Source organism: Rhipicephalus microplus, chromosome 2, assembly GCF_043290135.1.
Source record: "Rhipicephalus microplus isolate Deutch F79 chromosome 2, USDA_Rmic, whole genome shotgun sequence".
Classification (NCBI taxonomy): Eukaryota; Metazoa; Arthropoda; class Arachnida; order Ixodida; family Ixodidae; genus Rhipicephalus; species Rhipicephalus microplus.
This window is the reverse complement of record NC_134701.1, coordinates 298,426,299-298,445,539: the sequence shown is the minus strand read 5'-3', so window position 1 is coordinate 298,445,539 and position 19,241 is coordinate 298,426,299. Positions and strand designations below refer to the sequence as shown.

General features: G+C 47.8%; 1 protein-coding gene across 2 annotated transcripts in view; it reads right to left on the bottom strand.

Annotated features, from left to right (window-relative positions):
• Hip14 (palmitoyltransferase Hip14) overlaps positions 1-19,241 on the bottom strand; it is a 297,274-nt gene that overhangs the window by 172,464 nt on the left and 105,569 nt on the right. For both annotated transcript variants that reach the window (XM_037429914.2, XM_037429921.2), the window contains exon 7: positions 9,899-10,038. In XM_037429914.2, coding sequence (XP_037285811.2) covers positions 9,899-10,038 — 140 coding nt within the window. The remainder of the gene's footprint in view (positions 1-9,898; positions 10,039-19,241) is intronic.

Here is a 19,241-nt window from a genome sequence, read left to right as displayed (position 1 = left end):
AAGAAGTACACTTACATTGAGCACAATTTGCACATGGCAAAAAGCGAAATTGAACACTCTCTTTAGAAATTATACCTGGCAGCAACCTTAAAAATAGCATTTTCATACTCCACATATATAGCTCTCCAAAAGGCAGGCACCATCGCTTCCCCTCATTGTTATCAAAAGCCGTTGCGATCGCTAGGAAAGTGCACGCACCCATAGTTTGTGAACAAGGAATCCGTACGGGTCCCGAAACGTCATTGTTTTGTTTGACATTGGTCAGTGACCTGTTTTTTTTTTTTTTTCAACAATGCCTTTACCTGACCAGACGGCATTCCGTCGAACTCTCGACTACCCATAGTTATAGCGGGAGATTTCAACGCACCCCATCAAGCTTGGGGCTACCCTCGCACCACTGCCAAGGGAGCCAAGCTCTGGCAAGCGGTATCGGATCTGAATCTTACTTTGGTCACTGACCCCACGTTTCCTACCCGCACTGGAAATTCTTGCTCTAGGGATACTACCCCAGACCTCACCTTTGTCACAACCACGAGAGAGGTATCATGGTTAAACTTAGGAGAAAACTTGGGGAGTGACCATTGTATTTTGAGTACGACATTAAAAATTCAAGCAAAGCCCCCTAAAGCTTTCAAATTTACAGATTGGGACCTCTTCCGTAAAATCAGAGCGAAGAGCGGAAGAGATTAATGACTCATCGAATTTCGACAAGTGGCTGTCTCAGCTGGTCGAAGACGTCAAGTCGGCCACCAAAACGATAGAGACTGATCTTCCGGTCAATAAAATGGATAGTAGACTTGCTCATGTTCTTGAGGCAAAAAGCGCCCTCCTAGCCAGGTGGAAAGCACACTGTATGAATCGAAGACTGCGAAAACGCATGGCAAGTCTTAACCAAGAAATAACGACTTACTGTCAGACGCTGGAAAAACAGCATTGGGACGAGATTTGCAACAAGGTGGATGGTCAAATGAAAGTTGGGGGAAAATGGAACCTTCTCAAACACCTGCTGCAGGAGACCAAATCTAAATCCAACCAGACGCGCTTGGTAGACCGAATACTGCACTCAGAAAGGAAGGTTAAATCGGACACGGAAATAACGAAGTGTCTGGCACAGAGATACCTCCCTTTGGACACAACCCGGCCTCCTTCTGGCTACGCGCAATACACGGGATCACCAGCCTTCGAATTGGACAAGCCCTTCCAGGAAGCAAGAGGTCCGCACCATTTTAAACAATCTTAATGGAAACTCCAGCCCGGGCCTGGATGGCATTACAAACAAGACACTACGCAATTTAGGCGAAGACTCTGTCACCTACCTCACCAAAGAAATCCATCGTATTTGGGAGACGGGGACTTTCCCTGAGCAATGGAAAAGGGCGTCAGTTATTCTCATACCTAAACCTGGCCGGAGTCCCAGTTTTAGCAACTTACGACCCATTTCACTGACGTCCTGTATAGGCAAGGTCGCCGAGCATGTCATCAACGATCGAATATCAAAGCACATAGAGAAGACTAACCTGTTTCCGTACAACATGGTAGGTTTTAGACCACAGCTATCTACTCAGGACGTCATGAAAATGCTGAAGCATCACATCATAGATCAGGAGACAAAAAACGTTAGAGCTATTCTCGGTCTGGATCTTGAAAAGGCCTTTGACAACGTCTCGCACTCCCACATACTTGCCTCCATCTCTTCTCTCAACATAGGAGCCAACTTTGACAAGTTCACCAGCTCGTTCCTCAGGAATAGAAGAGCCACTCTACAGCTTGGGGATCTCAGGTCTGAGCCCTACGATCTCGGTTCCTTCGGCACCTCGCAGGGCTCAGTCGTCTCCTCACTGCTTTTTAACATTGCAATGCGCGGCCTTGCTGCAAAGCTCTCAAACCAAGAAAGCATCAAGTTCGCCATCTACGCGGACGACATCACCATATGGAGTGTCGGTGGCTCGGAAGGCTCTGTGGAGAGCTCTCTTCAAGAGGCCGTAGACTATGTTGAAGTCTACATAAATGAAATGGGCCTCAAGCTCTCGCCAGCAAAGTCCGAACTTCTCTTATATCGACCCACGAGACGGGGACCCAAACCCAAAAACTGGCAACCACTGGCTGACATCGACATTAGGCTGCACACGGCATCGGGGCAGGGTATTCCAAGGGTGGACTTCATACACGTTCTGGGCATGATTATCGAGGCTAATGGACAGAACGGCCGCACGATCGACCGTCTGACTTCTAAGGCGGAAGGGGTCATCCGACTAATCTCACGCATTTCCAACAGTCTGGGTGGTCTTCGAGAGCGCAACCACCTAAGACTATTCCATGCATTCTTAATGAGCCACATAAGCTATGTCGCATCTATGCACAGGTGGCAACTCCATGAAAGAAATAAATTGAACATCCTCATAAGGAAAAGCATCAAGAAAGTTCTTCGCATTCCTATGCGCACAAGCACTGAGAACCTTATGAAACTTGGAGTCCACAACACGCTTGAGGAAGTTATCGAGGCTCAACAAACGGCACAGGTTGCCAGGCTTTCGATCACACCAGCGGGGAGAAAAATTCTGGTTAACACTGGAGTCAACCCCCTGACGCTCGAAGAGCAAAATACGCCACTCGATGATTACAGTCGACTCCCGGTAATTCGAAGTCGCTTAATTGGAAGTTTCGGTTAATTAGAAATGAGCAAGTGGTCCCATCAGTTTTGCATGCAATCGTATAGAAAAAAATGCTCAATAATTCGAAGTTAAAAACCCATAATATTGGTTAATTAGAAGTTTTTTCAATCGACAGTCTCGTTGCGACCGTAATTTTACAGTGAAATGGGGAACTTTTCATATGCCAAAACATCTGCCGGACCGCGCTGGTGTCTTTGCCATCACTACTGTCCGCAGCGCCACAGATCTTGAAGCGGCAATCTTTTTAACGCTGGCGAATCGCATCGGCGGCATCGACTGACTCTTTAGTTGACTTTTGTCGAGACTCGAGTGTGTCATCGCGTCACCCGCGCGCTGGGTTGATTCCACACGTGTTTCCGCGCTTCTGATTTTGAGTGTTGTGGTGGTGACGTACGTTTGATAATGGCAACTCGTGGCCCTTACTGAACACTAGACCTAGTGACGAAAGTCGAAGTCTTGAAGGAAGTTGACCAGGGAGGCACCGCCAAACAAGACATCGCAAGAAAGTACGGCATTTTTAAGCCTAACACGCTGTCGACTTTCATAAAGAATAAGCGCTCAATATTGGATGCGTTTGAAAGTGAAAAATTCAAGACATCGCGGAAGCGGATGTGCATTTGCGCCTACCCCGAGTTGGAGGAAGCACTGCTGATTTGGATCAGAGAGGCACGAAACAACAAACTTCCTCTCAGTGGTGAAGTCGTCATGGCAAAAGCGTCATCGCTTGCTGAAATGTTGGGCATCAACGACTTCGCTGCTTCGGATGGGTGGCTTACGCGTTTCAAACATCGCCACGACTTGATTTTTAAAAGCGTGTGTGGGGAGAAGGCGTCAGTCGATGAGGAAACGTGCCTGACATGGAAAGCGGGCAAGCTTCGCGAGTACCTCGAGGAAAACCAGCCGGCAGACATTTTTAATGCAGACGAGACTGCGCTTTTTTATCGGCTGCTACCGGACAAGACCCTGACATTTAAAGACGACGACTGTTCTGGAGGCAAAAGAAGCAAAGAGAGAGTGTCAGTGCTAGTCGCGGCGAACATGATTGGCACAGAACGGTGTCGCCTGCTTGTGATCGGGAAGGCTGCCAAGCCTAGGTGCTTTAAAGGCGTCAAGACGCTTCATGTGGATTATGCCTCGAACAGAAAGGCGTGGATGACATCCAATATATTTAAGGACTGGATCACCAAACTCGACCGCAAGTTCACGCAATCAAGCCGTAAGGTGTTGTTCCTTGAGGACCAATGTAGTGCCCACATGAACGTACCTGCCTTGAGTGCCATCCGTCTTGTGTACTTGCCTGCAAACACGACGTCCGTGTTGCAGCCCATGGACCAGGGCATAATAAAAAATGTGACGGTATTGTATAGGCAGCATCTCGTCGAGCGCATGCTTTTGTGCATGGACAACTCGTTGCAATACGAGGTGAGTTTGCTTAGTGCCATCAACATGCTAGCACGAGCTTGGACCCGCGTGAAAGAAGAAACCATCGCCAATTGTTTCCGGGCCTGTGGTTTCATGGAAAACTCGGGGGATGCTTCTCCTTGTGCGCCAGTGGAAGTGCAAACAAATGAGCTCGACGACGGTAGCTTTCGCGCCGCTCTCGGTGACGTCCGTTTTGACGAGTATGTCGCTGTGGACAACAACGTCGAAACATGCGGTCCACTAACGGACAGCGAAATCGTGCAGATGGTTCGGCCCCATGACTGCAATCCTGAAAATGACGATGATGACGACGACATCGGAAATGAGCCACCACCGAGGGCTGCCGATGTAGCTACGGGTCTTGCTCTTGCGCAGCGGTTTTTTGTTGGAGAACACAACGCCGAAGAAGCACTTCGACACGTGTATTCCTTACAAAACTTGCTAGCCGCAGCCAGATTCGGCAAGCAGAAGAAGATGACAGACTATTTTTCCTAAAAACTGTCGCGCTTTTAAACTAATAAAAGTGCCGTTTTTAGTGCTTTTTGCTTAATTCGAAGTTCGTTTAATTCGAAGTTTTTTGCGGTTCCCGTGAACTTCGTATTAACGGGAGTCGACTGTATATACGCTCTCGCATCAAAGTATGCCACCTTCCACGAAATATGCATCCACAGTACAACACGGGCAGGCGTGTCGCTCGAGCCTCCTCTCTTTTAGCTCAAGCTCACAAACACTCGTCTGTTTTATGCTTTGTTGATGCCCCCCAGTATGGCATTTCCGCTCACTTTGTGGTAGTATCCGTAGATACTAAGGGTCAGATTTTATTCTCGGAGTCGGCTCGAACCACTTCTTCTTACAAAGCAGAACAGATGGCCATTGCACTTGCACTCCTTGATCCACAAAGGACTGATATTTATACGGACTCTAAATCCGCTGCTAGGGCCTTCGCTTCTGGTTCCGTGTGCAAGGAAGTTTTGAGAATTCTCGCTCACAAAGAACTCACCCACCACACAATTATTTGGTTCCCTGATCACCTTGGCTTGAGGGTCGAGGCCTTCTTAATGTCAACGAGCTAGCCCACTCCAAGGCGCGAGGCTTCACTTACCGCGCCGGGACTTGTGCTTCTAGCCACCAGCCTTCATTTTAGGGACATTTTGACTACCTTCAAAGAGATCACGAAGCATTATCAATTAGGCCGTAGGTCCTTTCCATTGCCACACGAAAAGTTGTCTAGGCCACAGGCAATCTCTCTTCACATGCTTCAGACGGGAACATACCCTAGGCTCGTAACCTATAGCCATTACTCCGATATTTCAGAACTTTGTCCGGACTGCCAGAATCGCAGTGATTTTAACCACATGCTCTGGAGGTGCCCCTCTTTACAAAGAAAAAATGAAGAATTTTCTGAGAACTCCTTTCATTTATGCTCACGAGTCCGGTTCTCATACAACAACTCAAGGCTGTCCAGAAGGCCCAAGATGCGACGGTGCGGCTGGGCCTCCCCGTCCCAACGTGGGAGCGGCCCGCGATCCTACCCCTATAAAACGGGGGTGGAATCCTTCAGGACCCCAATAAAAGTTTTTCATCCATCATCCATCCATCCATCTGGAGATCTGGAGTGGCAGGCTAGCGTGGGATGTCCGCAGTTGGTTTAACATAACACAAGGAAAAGGCACGAAAGACGAGTAGAATAGGAGCACACACACAAAAGGACGATGCAATTCGGATGCTGCTCAGCGCATGTGCGCTCTCTTCGTGAATGTTGCTCGACACTGCCAGCCAGTCTGTCCAGTTAGTGACATTTAAACACTAGTGGGCAAGTTCATAAAACAATCTGCACTGAGTGTCATGGGGGTGCTATCACACACTGTGAAGTCGTTTTAACGAGTGAAGTCGGTTTTACAAGCACCAAGCAGTAGTTAGTGCAGTGTTCGCACGGTTTCACCACCATCATTATGGTTTCACCACCATCACTATGACGCCCGGTGGCGAGGCTAAGTGGCTGCACGGAAAATTTGGCGCAGGGCGGATGGCGCGAACGGTCATCTCCCGTTGTGGGGCCACGGGGGCGACACCACGGGTCGTTTCCCGTGAACCCCTCGTGGTAAGGCGAAGTCTGCAGTGCTGCCTTGGCGTTACCTTGTATTTGTTATGTTGGTTGAGTGTATTAGACTATAGTATAGAGTTGTTTTAGAGTGTCACTAGGGACATATTTGATTCAGCTGACGATATCGTCTATGTAAAAGTAGTTGATTAAACGTACACTATGTTTGGTTTGCGCAACCACGTCTACTGTGTCCATGTGTTCCGAGAGAGCGCGTCCCATTTTAAGACCCCAGTGTTCACGCAAAATTCTCTGCGATATCGAGCAGAGTTGCTGTCAGAAGCTCATTCAAAGCTGATTGCTCTTGGTGTGGTCTGTTGGCAATCGATGCATACATCTGCATGCACGTTTGGATGTCTTGCCATGACTGTTCTATGGCCACAGCACGCTCACCACTAGCTGGTCCTTTGTCAATCACCGACTGCAGCGCCTGGGCTTTTGCAGTGTGCACGTAGTTGGGGAAAGTTTCTAAACAACTTGCTGCAAGTGTTTGAATACCAAATCTACTTAATCGACTTGTTTCAAGATTTGGAGTTTTATGTGACAATGTCATTCAAACAGGTTAAGTGGCGGTATCAGGCAATAAATTTCGAATAAATCGACATATTTAGCAGCTGCTGTGAAAGTGGCTGGAATTTAGATGACAATAATAAGGCTAGCAGTACGACAAAAAAGTGGATGCACAGCGCTGCTATAAAATATCGACAGGTTTTTCTTTTATGCGATACATTTTAATTCTTATGGAAGTTAAATTATCTCCAGCCAGAAAACTCAACATTTCAAGACCGGCTTGGTCCCTTCCTGAGGGTTGGCTGTAATGGTCAGGGAAGTGTCAATGCGTCTTGTCCTAGGCTTCATCTTTCCCTTTCCCTCACGTTTTGGAGGCTGTGCACGTAGATCGAAGGCATTGTTCCCAGGAGCCGGTTCACATTCGCCGGTGTGTGCTGTATGTGCCAGGACACGAGTTAGAGCCTCCTTTCCAGATTCTTTTCCATTTCTATGATAGAAGCGCCGTCAAAGTCAATATTATGGTCCCGCTTCTCAAAATGCTCAGCAAGGGCACTGCGTTGCTTTGCACATCCACCTTCCTGACGGCGTTCCTGTGCTGGCATATTCGTTTCTTCTGCCACCAATTTACATGTGCAACAGGCTGGCCTCAACCTTTACGAAGACGTGGGGTGGTGTGAGAATAGTTTCAGTTTTACCGCCAACGTCTGGCAACCACCATTGACCCTGGTATGCCACCGGAAGGTGCAGCTAATATAAACATCATCTAGAGTAACACCCGGAATCAAGAGAGAAGACCAGACACTTCTAAGAGATGAGACGGCTCATGGGGCCTCGCACCACATAAAAAACTAATCAGTTTAATGTTGTCTGAAACATCATTCCTCTACATTTTCATACGAGAGTACTAGACCAGTTTGAGCCATGAGTAATGGCTTTTGCACTTCCTGAGCTCTGATGTACACTAGGCTTACAGCGTTTTCTTGAAGAGCGTCATCCCTGTGTTTGACAAGGTCAACGACCAACTCTAGTCACCTCAAATTCATCTGCCATAATGCTGCTCATAAGGGACCTTCAGGCTTGCTTTATCAATCCCTCCGCCATTAAAGGGACCTTCTGACACAATTCGAGTATGTCGTTTTCATCCGTTCTTCTGGTGCTGTGGAATGTGCCGATATCGTTGAGCAAGTGGCAATGTGGAAACCGAAACTGTCGCAACTTTAATCCACGGGACAAACTACCTTGTTTTCAGACTACTACGGCGACACACATCGGCTATTTTTGTTAAGGGAAGTGATGTTATGTCCTGTGACGCAACGACAAAGACCGCTTTTGATTGGCTTGACGCGACAAGTAGCGTGTAGTATTCATATGGGGGTAGCTAGGCCATATGAGTGAATGCTGAGACAGCAAAAATTTTATACTTTCTCAAACAGAACTCATTCCTGTTTATAAATTATGTATTTTCAGAATGAGCACCACAATTAGTTTGCAAACGAAGCTATGGTACGGCAGCAACTAAATATGAAAACGCATGCCGCGTTTTTAGCGAGCCAAAAAATGCGACATGCGGCGGACACTAGCGTTGCCGTCGAATGCATCTTGCATGCAAGCCGGGAAGTGACCCCGCTTAAAGCGTATGTGTGTATAATACACAGTATGACCGTGAAAGCGTCTACTACCTGACACATGTGGTTCATAGTAACCGCCCTAACGACGCTGTCAAAAAGAGCGGTAGCGAGATATTGTGTGAAGGCCACCCTGAGGTGACATTTCTGGTATGTCTTTATGATACGTGCGCTGTGATTGGAAGCGGTCCTTGACGTCAGCAGCCAAGTGAAATGTGAAAAAAATGTTTCTCGTCGTCTGCTCGAGTGCTGAACTTTGAGGACTCATAACTTCACTTTTCTTGCACTAATTTCCATCATTCTTGTTGCACTTGTCTCAGCAATCATTGCTACATGTGTTCCCATGTTAAATGGAGCTGTCGGTAAAGTGTCACAGGGCGTTTTTAAGGCTTGCTCTTCACCATTAGAGGTGATCTGTCAAGATATAAAGAACCAAAACGCCAACAAAGATCCTGTCCTCGGGAGCCACACATTGTCTGTTGTGGAGGAGCTATGTGCAAGTGAGAAGCAGCACCTTTTTTTTTTCTACTGTATAGGATACTTTACTGTCGCATGTGACTACATACGACACCAAGTTACACTGAAGAATGACACCTTGAAGAAAGTGGCATTCACCCATTTAAAGCCCTTGATTGATGCATCTTTCACAAGGCTTCACTTTTTCATAGAGTCCTTCCTGCAAATTCTGATCCAGGGGAAGAGTGAGTCGAGAAAAGCAGCCTTGGGCGCCCTTGAAGTGGAATTTTCGGAACTGCAGGCACACGGTATTTCTGGGGACAGTCTAAATGAAGAGTGGATTGATGTTCAGTGGTCAAAAGTGAGAAAAGTCACTAGTGTTGATGGTGAGTTGAAGGGCAAAGGTTACACAGCAGCTATTTCCCATTCTATGCAGCAATGCTGAACGTAAGAGGACCTTTAGCATAGCTAAGGAGCCAAGAACCGAACTGCGGTCTTCACTTTCCAACAAGCCTCTAGGCGACCTCCACATGGTAAAGGGTCACCAAACTAGACATGTTTTTGAGCACATGTACTGTGAACCAGGTCCTTTCCAAAGCGATGAAGTCTGGTCCCCTCTACTACAAAAAACAAGGAGTAGTTTCTCATGATGAAAGAACAAAGCAGCTCAAAATAAACATCTTGACCCATTTCTGATGCCAGTTCCGTCTCAATTTTCAATATGCGAACCCCCTTCCTCACTTTAGACTCCCAAATTTTCATGCTGCTAGACTGGCACGATGTACTTCTGGCCACTTAGACGTAAATGTTAAGAAGGATGGCGAAAAGAAGACAGGTAAGAACCGTACCGAATAAAGAGTCCGATTGTGTCTGAACAGAGGGGCATCAAATACCATGAGTGTCCCTGCAAGAAGTGCCTTCACATGATGTGCCATAAGCACAAGCTGACATGCAACAAATGCCTATTCTGGGAGCCACTCTGTAGGCATGGCCACCACAAGTAATGCTTGCCTGCTAATATATTCATTTAGGTAAGCCAATAAAATTGCTATAGCCTGCATCCAAGTGGCAGCAATTTCAACTAATTTCAAACTGCTATGGAAATGACTCACTTGGATAGGAAGATGGTGGCTAGGCCCATGATAAAAAGAAGGCCAAACTTGACCAGATACGTTTCTTGGCTATCAAGGACAAGGCCGACAGCGTAGAAGGCCACAAAGGGTGAGCTGAACATGGCCCAGAACTTTAAAGTCTGTAAACAAACAAACATGAATGGCACTCTCCATGAGACTCTTTAAGATAGCATGAAAGGACAGTCATATTGATCAATAGCATAACAGTTCATCTGTACTCCCCTTCCATTTAATAAATTAAACAATTGACAGTAGTGTAGCAAATATTCTGAAATGAAACTAGAATGCTGAGACTGGTCGAAGCAACTCTCTTCCCAAACAGTCTCTCATTGCGGAACATTTCCTGCAAAACAGGAGTGCTAAAAGCTGCCACGCAATCTGATGCATGAAGAATGGAAAAACACTAAGAGGGAGTGACAGCCCTAGTCATTTCATGCTATAGCCTGCAGGCTTTGGCCGCAATCTACGAGATTGTCACATGATGCTAGCCTTTTTTTGTTTCTCCAAGGTCTCTAAAGCTTATCCATTCACAATTACAGGCACACCGTAATAACCGACTTCATCAATGTCCCAGCCCACTGAAAACATTATCTTAATAACTTGTAAGTGCTTTACCAAGCTTATATTATACACATAGTTGTACACAGAGTCAAACTACTTCACAAAAGAAGAACAACATGCATGTCTAGTGCATGCAGTTCAATTTGTGCATGTTATATTTACACCAAGTAATCATATTAAAAAAAAGGGAAACAAAACTTGTGAGCCTCTGTTTTTCTGCCCTTAATTAGTGGCTATTCACTCGGCCACTTGTGGCAAAGAAACTCATAAGCAAAGGTGAATGTCTATTGCGTTCTTTGCATTTCTATTGTGTCACTGTCATGAATTCAAGTGATCCCTCGCTCGCAACGAGCTCAGTCAGGACTCAGTTGTGAGAACGACACATTTATAAAACAAACGCACGGCACTCTAAAACATGCAAACGTGCAAAGACAATAACTCGAAACTAAGTGAACCTTAACACAACCTGAATTGTAAACCCAATTATCCTAATTAAAGTTTTAACTCTAGACTTCATCTGGTGCTTCGGGCTGACCAACTTTAATCACATTTGTCTTGTTGCCAAAGTCCACTCATGTTCTTTGGGCATCTACCACAGGTCCCGATTCCTAAACAATGTCAATGTTACCTCTGCAGCTCAAAGCATCGTTCGCCTGTGCAGGCAGGCTGTCGTTTCCGACGCTAGTAGGTCCCTTTCGGCCAACCATCACTGTCAGCTTCTTCACTCGACATCACGTTCCATTAAATACGTGGCACACTAGCGATTGCCTTGGGTGGCTCGCTTTCAAAGGGGGATTGCGACTGGAACACTCATCCTTGCTGGGCTCTTCGAAGAGCCCCCTTTTGAGTGCCGTTACTTTTGCCGGCCACCTCGTCAAGCCCACGTCTCAGGCATCTAGCCCAAACGTCCTTCGTTCCCGTCACCGGTGCATCAGCTGATAATGTTGTGGGGGTGCTGACACCCCCCTGTAAAGTTGTCTGCGCCGCGTGGCGCACGTGTCTCGCCCCAAGGCTTTATTTCGGTGGTGACGACCGCCGGGCGATAGATGGCGTTGTGTTCGCTTTGAGTACCATTGTTGGTAGAGTGGCAGCGCCAGCGGTGGCCCCTGGCGGAAGGCAGGCCTTGGTGGTGGGCGAGAGTTGAGCGAGCCTCTCCTGCGCGTGGCGGCTGCCGCGAACGGTTGTCTGTAACGCGGGTCCCCGGTGCTCGACACCGCGGGCTTCGCGCCGGGGTCCCACATGGAAAGTCAAGCGATGGCGACGCCGCCTTGGATATGTGTTAGTGTGTTATTGTGTGTTTATCATGTTATTGTGTATTTAGTGTGTCACTGCGTTATGTTGCTTGTATGGTAGCGTGTTAATCAAAATTCATGTATCATTCGGCGGACGATATCGTCGTCTAAATTAGTTAATAAATGTATGTATGTTGTGTGCTTTGTACCGACCGCGTCTGCTGTGTCCCTTCACTCCAAGAGCGTGGCGTGGCGATGCGCTTGTTCGCCGTGCCGAGACCCCACACTGGCTGCCCAACGTGGAGCTCTTAGAGTATCGGACGACAGTTTTTGTGGTTCAATACAGTGATTTTGTTAGAGCCGGAGTAGAGTAAGCCTAGGGGGGACTTCTTTGCTAGCGTCGGTGGTGTGCTTTGTTGAGAAGTGAGGAGATTGGCTTTGTAACGTGTTTGAATTTGTCGGCAGGTTGATTTTCTATTTATTTTTTTTTGCTCGCAAGTGTTGTTATTTTTTGTTGTTGTTAGTTTTCAAAAACATTGTTGAATTAGGACGAGAGCCATGCGGTCCGCATCCTGGGGTGAGCAAGGCCTAGAGCACGTGGTTTGTAGGCCAGGCCCGAAGCGAGTGAGTACGGAAGCCTCGTGGGTGGTCCGATTTTCTGTAAATAGCTTCTTCTATATATCTTTGAACTGAGGGAGCCGGGCGTCGTTGCTGTCTGGTATTGTGGCTCGACGCCAAGGCGTCGTGACACCGCCCGGGGCGGTGGACGCCGATTGCTCGGTAAGCTGCTGTGTGCGGCGAGCGATAGGGCCACCTCACAGAGTGGACTTCTCCTCACGGCTACCTCTTCTGCGGCTAAGCTGGGTGCTGGGTGGATGCCGGTTGTTGCCGAGCGACTCATTAGGCCTAAGGCTCTGCGCAGCCGCCTGTCGCACGTGGCACAACTAGGTGGAACGTGGCGTTAAGGTGTTGCACTCTGCTTCCCTCAATTTTTTTTTTCTTGTGAGCACGAGTTGGGAAAAGTGATTTTTATTTTATTTTGATGGGCGTCTCGGCCGCCACCGATGTATTAGCTAGCAGTACTGACCAATGTACCACGTGGACGAAAAGCTCGAAGCTCCGTTCCCGAGGACCTGCTCGATTGTTTTCTTTCAAGTTTTTTTTGTTGTTGTTATTGATGTATTTGGCGGAAGGGATGTCATCCACGGCCGGCTGTCCTGCACATCGTCAGCGCCGCTGGCCAGGAATGCGGTGGTGAGGTCGGGCGATGGAGATGCTTGGGACCTGCGCAACTGCCTGCAGTCCGGCGCCTTCGCGAGTGCTGGTCGCAACTGGAAGACGTGTCGGCGCTAGCGACGGATCGTCGCGCCGACGGCAACGTTGCTGTTGCGGGGCCGTACTGAGGTGAAGTCTAGCCGGACAGTGCAGCAGTTTCCACCAGCGGCGGTGTCGTGGTGCAAGGACATTATGGTCGTGCGATATCATTTTTTTGTTAAAGCTTGTGTAGCTAATTTTTGATTTCGGTATGTTTGATTTAAGGTTGGGGGAATGTGGGGGTGCTGACACCCCCCTGCAAAGTTGTCTGCGCCGCGTGGCGCACGTGTCTCGCCCCAAGGCTTTATTTCGGTGGTGACCACCGCCGGGCGATAGATGGCGTTGTGTTCGCTTTGAGTACCACTGTTGGTAGAGTGGTAGCACCGGCGGTGACCCCTGGCGGAAGGCAGGCCTTGGTGGTGGGCGAGAGTTGAGCGAGCCTCTTCTGCGCGTGTCGGCTGCCGCGAACGGTTGTCTGTAGCGCGGGTCCCCGATGCTCGGCACCGCGTGCTTCGCGCCGGGGTAACACGTGGAAAGTCAGGCATTGGCGACGCCGCCTTGGGTATGTGTTAGGGTGTTGGGTGTGTTAGAGTGTGTTTATCATGTTATTGTGTGTTTAGTGTGTCATTGCATTATATTGTTTGTATAGTAGCGTGTTAATCAAAATTGATGTATCATTCGGCGGACGATATCGTCGTCTAAATTAGTTAATAAATGTATGTATGTTGTGTGTTTTGTACCGAACGCGTCAACCGTGTCCGTTCACTCCAAGAGCGTGGCGTGGCTATGCGCTCATTCGTCTCGCCGAGATCCCACAATGTGAAGGTTTGGGCCTCAATTTCTGTAAGTGCCTATAAATTCCTATTTTGGAAATCCGTGCCTATATGAGCAATATTGAACTTCAAGTTTCGCTTTCAAGTACAGTTTGAGACCACTATAAATATTAGACTGGAGTTTTGCAGACACGTAGCGCCCTCGATTGAAGCATTTTAGGTAGTGCAATGTCCGACTCCATTGCACAGTTTTCTCTGCAAGGTGCAACTATGTGCAAAGTGGACCAGGTGCAACTAGCGTGTGCAAAACTATTGAGCTAAACATTAGATGTTTTTGTGCGCTGAACACCCAGAAGGAGAAGTACGAATTTTCTTTCGGTAGTCAGACAGGCAACCGAACTGCCATGAACTGCTTGCTAAATATCTTGGCGGAATGACGGCGAAAACAAGAGCAGACGCAACAGCTCGGCGGGCTACGATGGACGGTCTCATTAGACGCTACTGTTACGTTCTGAATTTGCCACAGACGTTGTGGGAATTTAGGCTACCCCACAACCAATGCGCGAGCTTTGTCGCCTATTTCTGCTGTTCTCATTTCCTAACATGAGTCTCGCATCGTCCGCTGTCCGTCGGCACAGGGAGAGCAGGAGTGATGTTAACCCCTCTCACCCTGTAGCAGATGTTGACTGTAGCGCTGCGCTTGATTCTCCCAGGACATTTAGCACATGCGTCGAAAGTCAGTCAGAGATCCTCTCTGGCCAGTGAAAAGTGAGCACATGCTTACTTTCGTCCATTGGCTCCCTTTGTTCTTGGGGCCCGCTAGGACTCTTCAATGGTGCCTTGCGCCCGCGGCGATTGCTTACCTTTGTGGCCCCTTCTGAATGCTGGACCAAAGAGTGGTGCGGTGTGTACGCGCCTGGTCTTACTACATCGAACCGTGCCTTTCAAAGTTAACGTGAGCGGAGTTTGCCCTCGCTCCGGCGATCGGGCCCTGCGGTCACTGATCATGAGAGCTTGCAGCATAGTCGCGAGGGCGCGTTTCCCTCAGCGGTGTGTCACCGTGAACTCTTTTGCTCATGGAGACGTGCTCGCGGCACCCTTTGTGTTGTACTTCCGCCCGTGATGTCGATAAAAGTCGTTTGCTTTCCCGACACCTTTTGCTAGGGGCGCTGTACTGCCCATTTGGTGTTGCCGCAAGCAATTAAGTGTTGCGACTTGTTTGAGAACAGTACTGTGTCCTTGCCACGCTGCGTCCGATGCCTTGGCTGTCTGAACGCGCGTGTGAAGCAGCATTAGTCATGCGAGGCGAAGGTAAACATGACCCTGTTGCTCGCTAAGCCCGAACCCATGCTAGTGGCTGTACTCCTGCAGGATACGTGTACACTACAACGTAAATGACTTCGTTTTACCAATTTCCGTAGCTATCGCATGAAGTAGAACGGCGAGAGTGTTGGACACGGGCCATTGCAAATACGGGTAGCGGGTTACACACTGGGTAAGCGAATTATTCGCGTTTTCCACAGCCGGTCGCGTGAGAAAGTGTGATAATTGTTTTGTGTAGCCTCGACAGAGAACCATGGTACCATGACTATAAAGCCTTGCAGATCTTCTGACCGCTATGCGCCCCATGCAAGTTAAATGCAGACTTGTGACGCATGCGATGAATATCACGCACTACGCGACCACTTACAATCTGAACTGGTTGTCCTCATAAAGCATCGGGAGTGTACGTTTTGAATGCTCAAAGTTCCAGCTTCAACTAGCAAATGCTAACACGTGCGCCATACAAGTAAATCGCAAAATGTAAGCCGTAATCACCTTCAGGTTTTTCTTACCAGTGGCCTCTGTGATTGCAGGGGCAATCTCGGTTTTGCCTTTCGTACATTGCACCCTGAGAAGGACATGCACGTATTCTTATTTGAAGAATATACATATGAAATACAATCGTCCACCCAACATTGAAGGATGTGTAATAAAACAGTCCAACGCACAGGAAGTGAGAGATGAAGAAATCAACTGCAAAAATTCAACTGGAGAAACTCGTGCCTGATAGATTGTTGCTGTATGTGCTTCATCCCTTTGACATTATGTGCTATAGGTGTTACTTTGTAACAAACAGAATCGCACGTACAAAACTGTCCACTTTTTTATTCGCACTACGCACTAATAGCATGTCGCAGCTGGCCTATCACTTACCCCTATCGCGCAGTTCACAGTGAGTTGAGATCCCAGCAAGTTTCAGGCCAGTGGTAAAAATAAGAGTTCTTTGCCTGACACTGCTTATTATAGCGTCAAGCGCCACAAACACACAACCAAAATACCATTACAGACGAAACAGCGAATTAGTTCCACACGTCAGAGTGAAAGAGGCACCACACGAGAGAGTGAGCGATAAGGCTTGGAGTCACTTCTTGTAGCTTTGAACTACAGCCCTGAGGCAGTAGGTCACTCATAAAGAACTGGGCGGTGCCTGAAGGGTGATGACGGCTAAATTGCTTCCAACTCGATCATACTGTGTCTGTCACGGCTCCCCAAGCCGAAAAACAAAGAGCCCCCCCCCCCCCTCCCCCAAGAAAGTGACCTGTGTTTCTGGGGTCTGGTGAGGAGTCTCCCCAGAAAAGGGCAAGAAGAGAAACAGGGCATCTCGGCTTCAGCCAGGAAGCAGGGAGCGAAAGGCTGCGGGAGCAGCACAGTGTCACCTCCCCAGCAATACCCTTCGCCACTGCCAGTGTAAACGTAGCCTAAAGCTGAGGCGGCGCCGCGGTGAAAACAAAGGGGTTGCACTTGCAGCCCCCACAGTGCATGCCCAAGTTTAATGCATTTAGGTGACACAGAACGCACACAGGAGTGCCTGCCTCAAACTCAATGCCATGCGGTGCTCGCTTGCACTGTCGAGTTGTAGCATGCCGAAATAGTTTAAACAACTCTGCATTGTGCCCACAGTTCGCCTTGATGAGGTTCTACTATTCTGAAGTGAAAGTGTATTGAAGAAAAAAGCTTTCTAGGTCCTTCATTTTTAGGAAACAATGCCTAAACACCAAAGAAAGAGGAGGGTTCTATAGTGGCCTGTACACATTCGCTTGCAGACGGCTCTCTGTGCACTACCCAGTTATGACCAGAGCGGCGAGGATAGCGCTGGTGGTGGCGTTTCTCGCAGTGCTCCCTGAGCAGAGTTCGACATCTATTTGTGTTACAAGGCAAGATTGGGAACTCAAAAAGCTTCTGAAAGGCAACCGCTAGCATCAGTGAAATGGGACATGCCGACCACCGCCGCACTGATATAGTGCGACTGGTTGGAAGAGGGGAAGGAGGAGGAGAGGAAAGAATGCTATTTCCGCAACCCTAAATGGGAGCTTGTCCCAGCATATACAGTGGAAAGGGGAGAGGAAAATAAAGGTGGAGAGAGTAAAGGGGAAAAAGGAGGGGAGTGACGTCCACGGCCTAAAACGTGGTAGGCGGCTTTTACTGCCAGTTTTCCAGGCCAGTGTTCCCAAGGAATTGAACTATCTCCTTCAACACCTAGGTGTGGTGAAGAGCAGAGAAACGGAGGTGCCTCTGTAGAGAACAAATGTGAAACCATGGCACACCATCAGAAGAAAGTTAACTGTACATAAAAAAAAAGTCAAATGTACATATGGCTTTTGTTTTGTTTGTAATTTACTTTTCATAGCACCTTGCCAGGTCACATGAGAAATTTTAGTTAGACACTGGAAGTTGTTGCACACCCGATGAGCAGCTTTCTACAAAAGGTTCTTTTTATTGCTTCATTACAAGCTACGAAAGCATGGTTTCTAGCTTGAAACTTTTGTTACTCACACCGTGTAGATTTCGCAAGCCAAGTTCCTTCCTTGCCCTATTCAGTATCTGAGCAACTTGTAGCCAGAAGATCGCACATTGCAGATGCACTTACACGAAATGCTCATGCAAGGTTACGTGCTCGTGACATGCCCAATTCAGGTCATGCATGCAAGCGGTGTTGCGTCATTTCAGTGTTCTCTGTATATATATAGTGTACTATAAGCGTCAAATTAAACTCAAACAGCGGCAAGCCTTCACAATGGTATAGTGCTTGCCGTCCAGTTATCATTATTGACAGGCACGCACATCCTGTTCGGCAGCTCTGCGCATATATGCATGCCTGTCCATGGTGATAAATAGACGGCACACACTATACCATCACAGAGGCTTGCCACTGTTCAGGTTTCATTTGATGCTGATAGTACAGCCTGTTTCTGTGAGATGAGTCCCTTTATTCGTGCACGCTCGGAGAGGCTTGCATGGATCATGTGTGGTTAAAGGCGCCCTGCAACACTTTTTGAGCAAGATAAAAAAAACGCTGCTGACCGGTAGCCGAGGCTCCCGAGAAAACATGGGCCAAATATTATAGCGCAGTACACGGTCTGGAATTCACAATAAATTCTCAAAGCCAGCCAAAAATTGTTTTCTCTTCTTTAGACCAGACCAATGACGATACAAGCTCGAAACTCATTCATCACAGCCACTGTATTAGCCATTAGTTGATTTGAGCATGGCACGCTTGGTCGTTACTTTGGCTGCTGCAGGAGGCCACGACTTGTCCCCACTTGCATGAGCGATCGCAGTAAAAAGCCTTGTATGCAAAAAAAGTCTTCAAGGTCACGAGGCGCGTGTGATATATTTTCTTTCCCCATGCTATCCCTCTCTGCTTAGCTTCCAGTGCTTTCGTCCGTATGAGAGAATACAATTGCAGTGTGCGACAAATCTTTGCAACTCCGCCTGTACTGGACAGATTCTAAAAATTTTTGCAATGGTGAATTAATGAGGCAATAAGATTCTTAAGTGAATATATTCTGTGGCTGCTTGAACAAGTGTTGCAGGGCCCCATCAACACGATACACTGTTTCACACTGCAGAAACTGCTGCAAAGAACAATGCACCAAAAACACGCCGAACGTCATCAGGTGTCTACACGTCATCCCGTGTCTGCACGACACGAGAATGACGAGAACACGAACACAAATAAAATAGAGGTCGCTTAGCTATGCATCTCGATTGATTTGAAGTAAGCAATAATAACATAGCTGCCGAATTCAATGATTCTGAATACGGGAGATTTCCGCAAACGGGGGGTGGGGCGGAGGATCGATGCGCTGAATTATTTCCCTGATTTTTTTCGTACCAAAAAAAAAAAAGAACATCGCACAAGAACAAGATAGAGGTAAGAAGGGCGTGTCCCAATAACAAGCGCCGATATCGACGTGTCGGTTTTATGATGGCCTGGAGAGGCCGAACACACGACATAGGTTTCCCACTAAGGTGAGAGTCTCAATGGGGGCGCGAAAATACTCCCGAAATTTCGCATCATGAAAACAAATAGCGATTTCTATTTCTGTCAAAACAACTCGCGTATGTCTTCCTGTGACACAGGTGAACAGATGGGACGGTGCAACTGGCTGTCGCAAA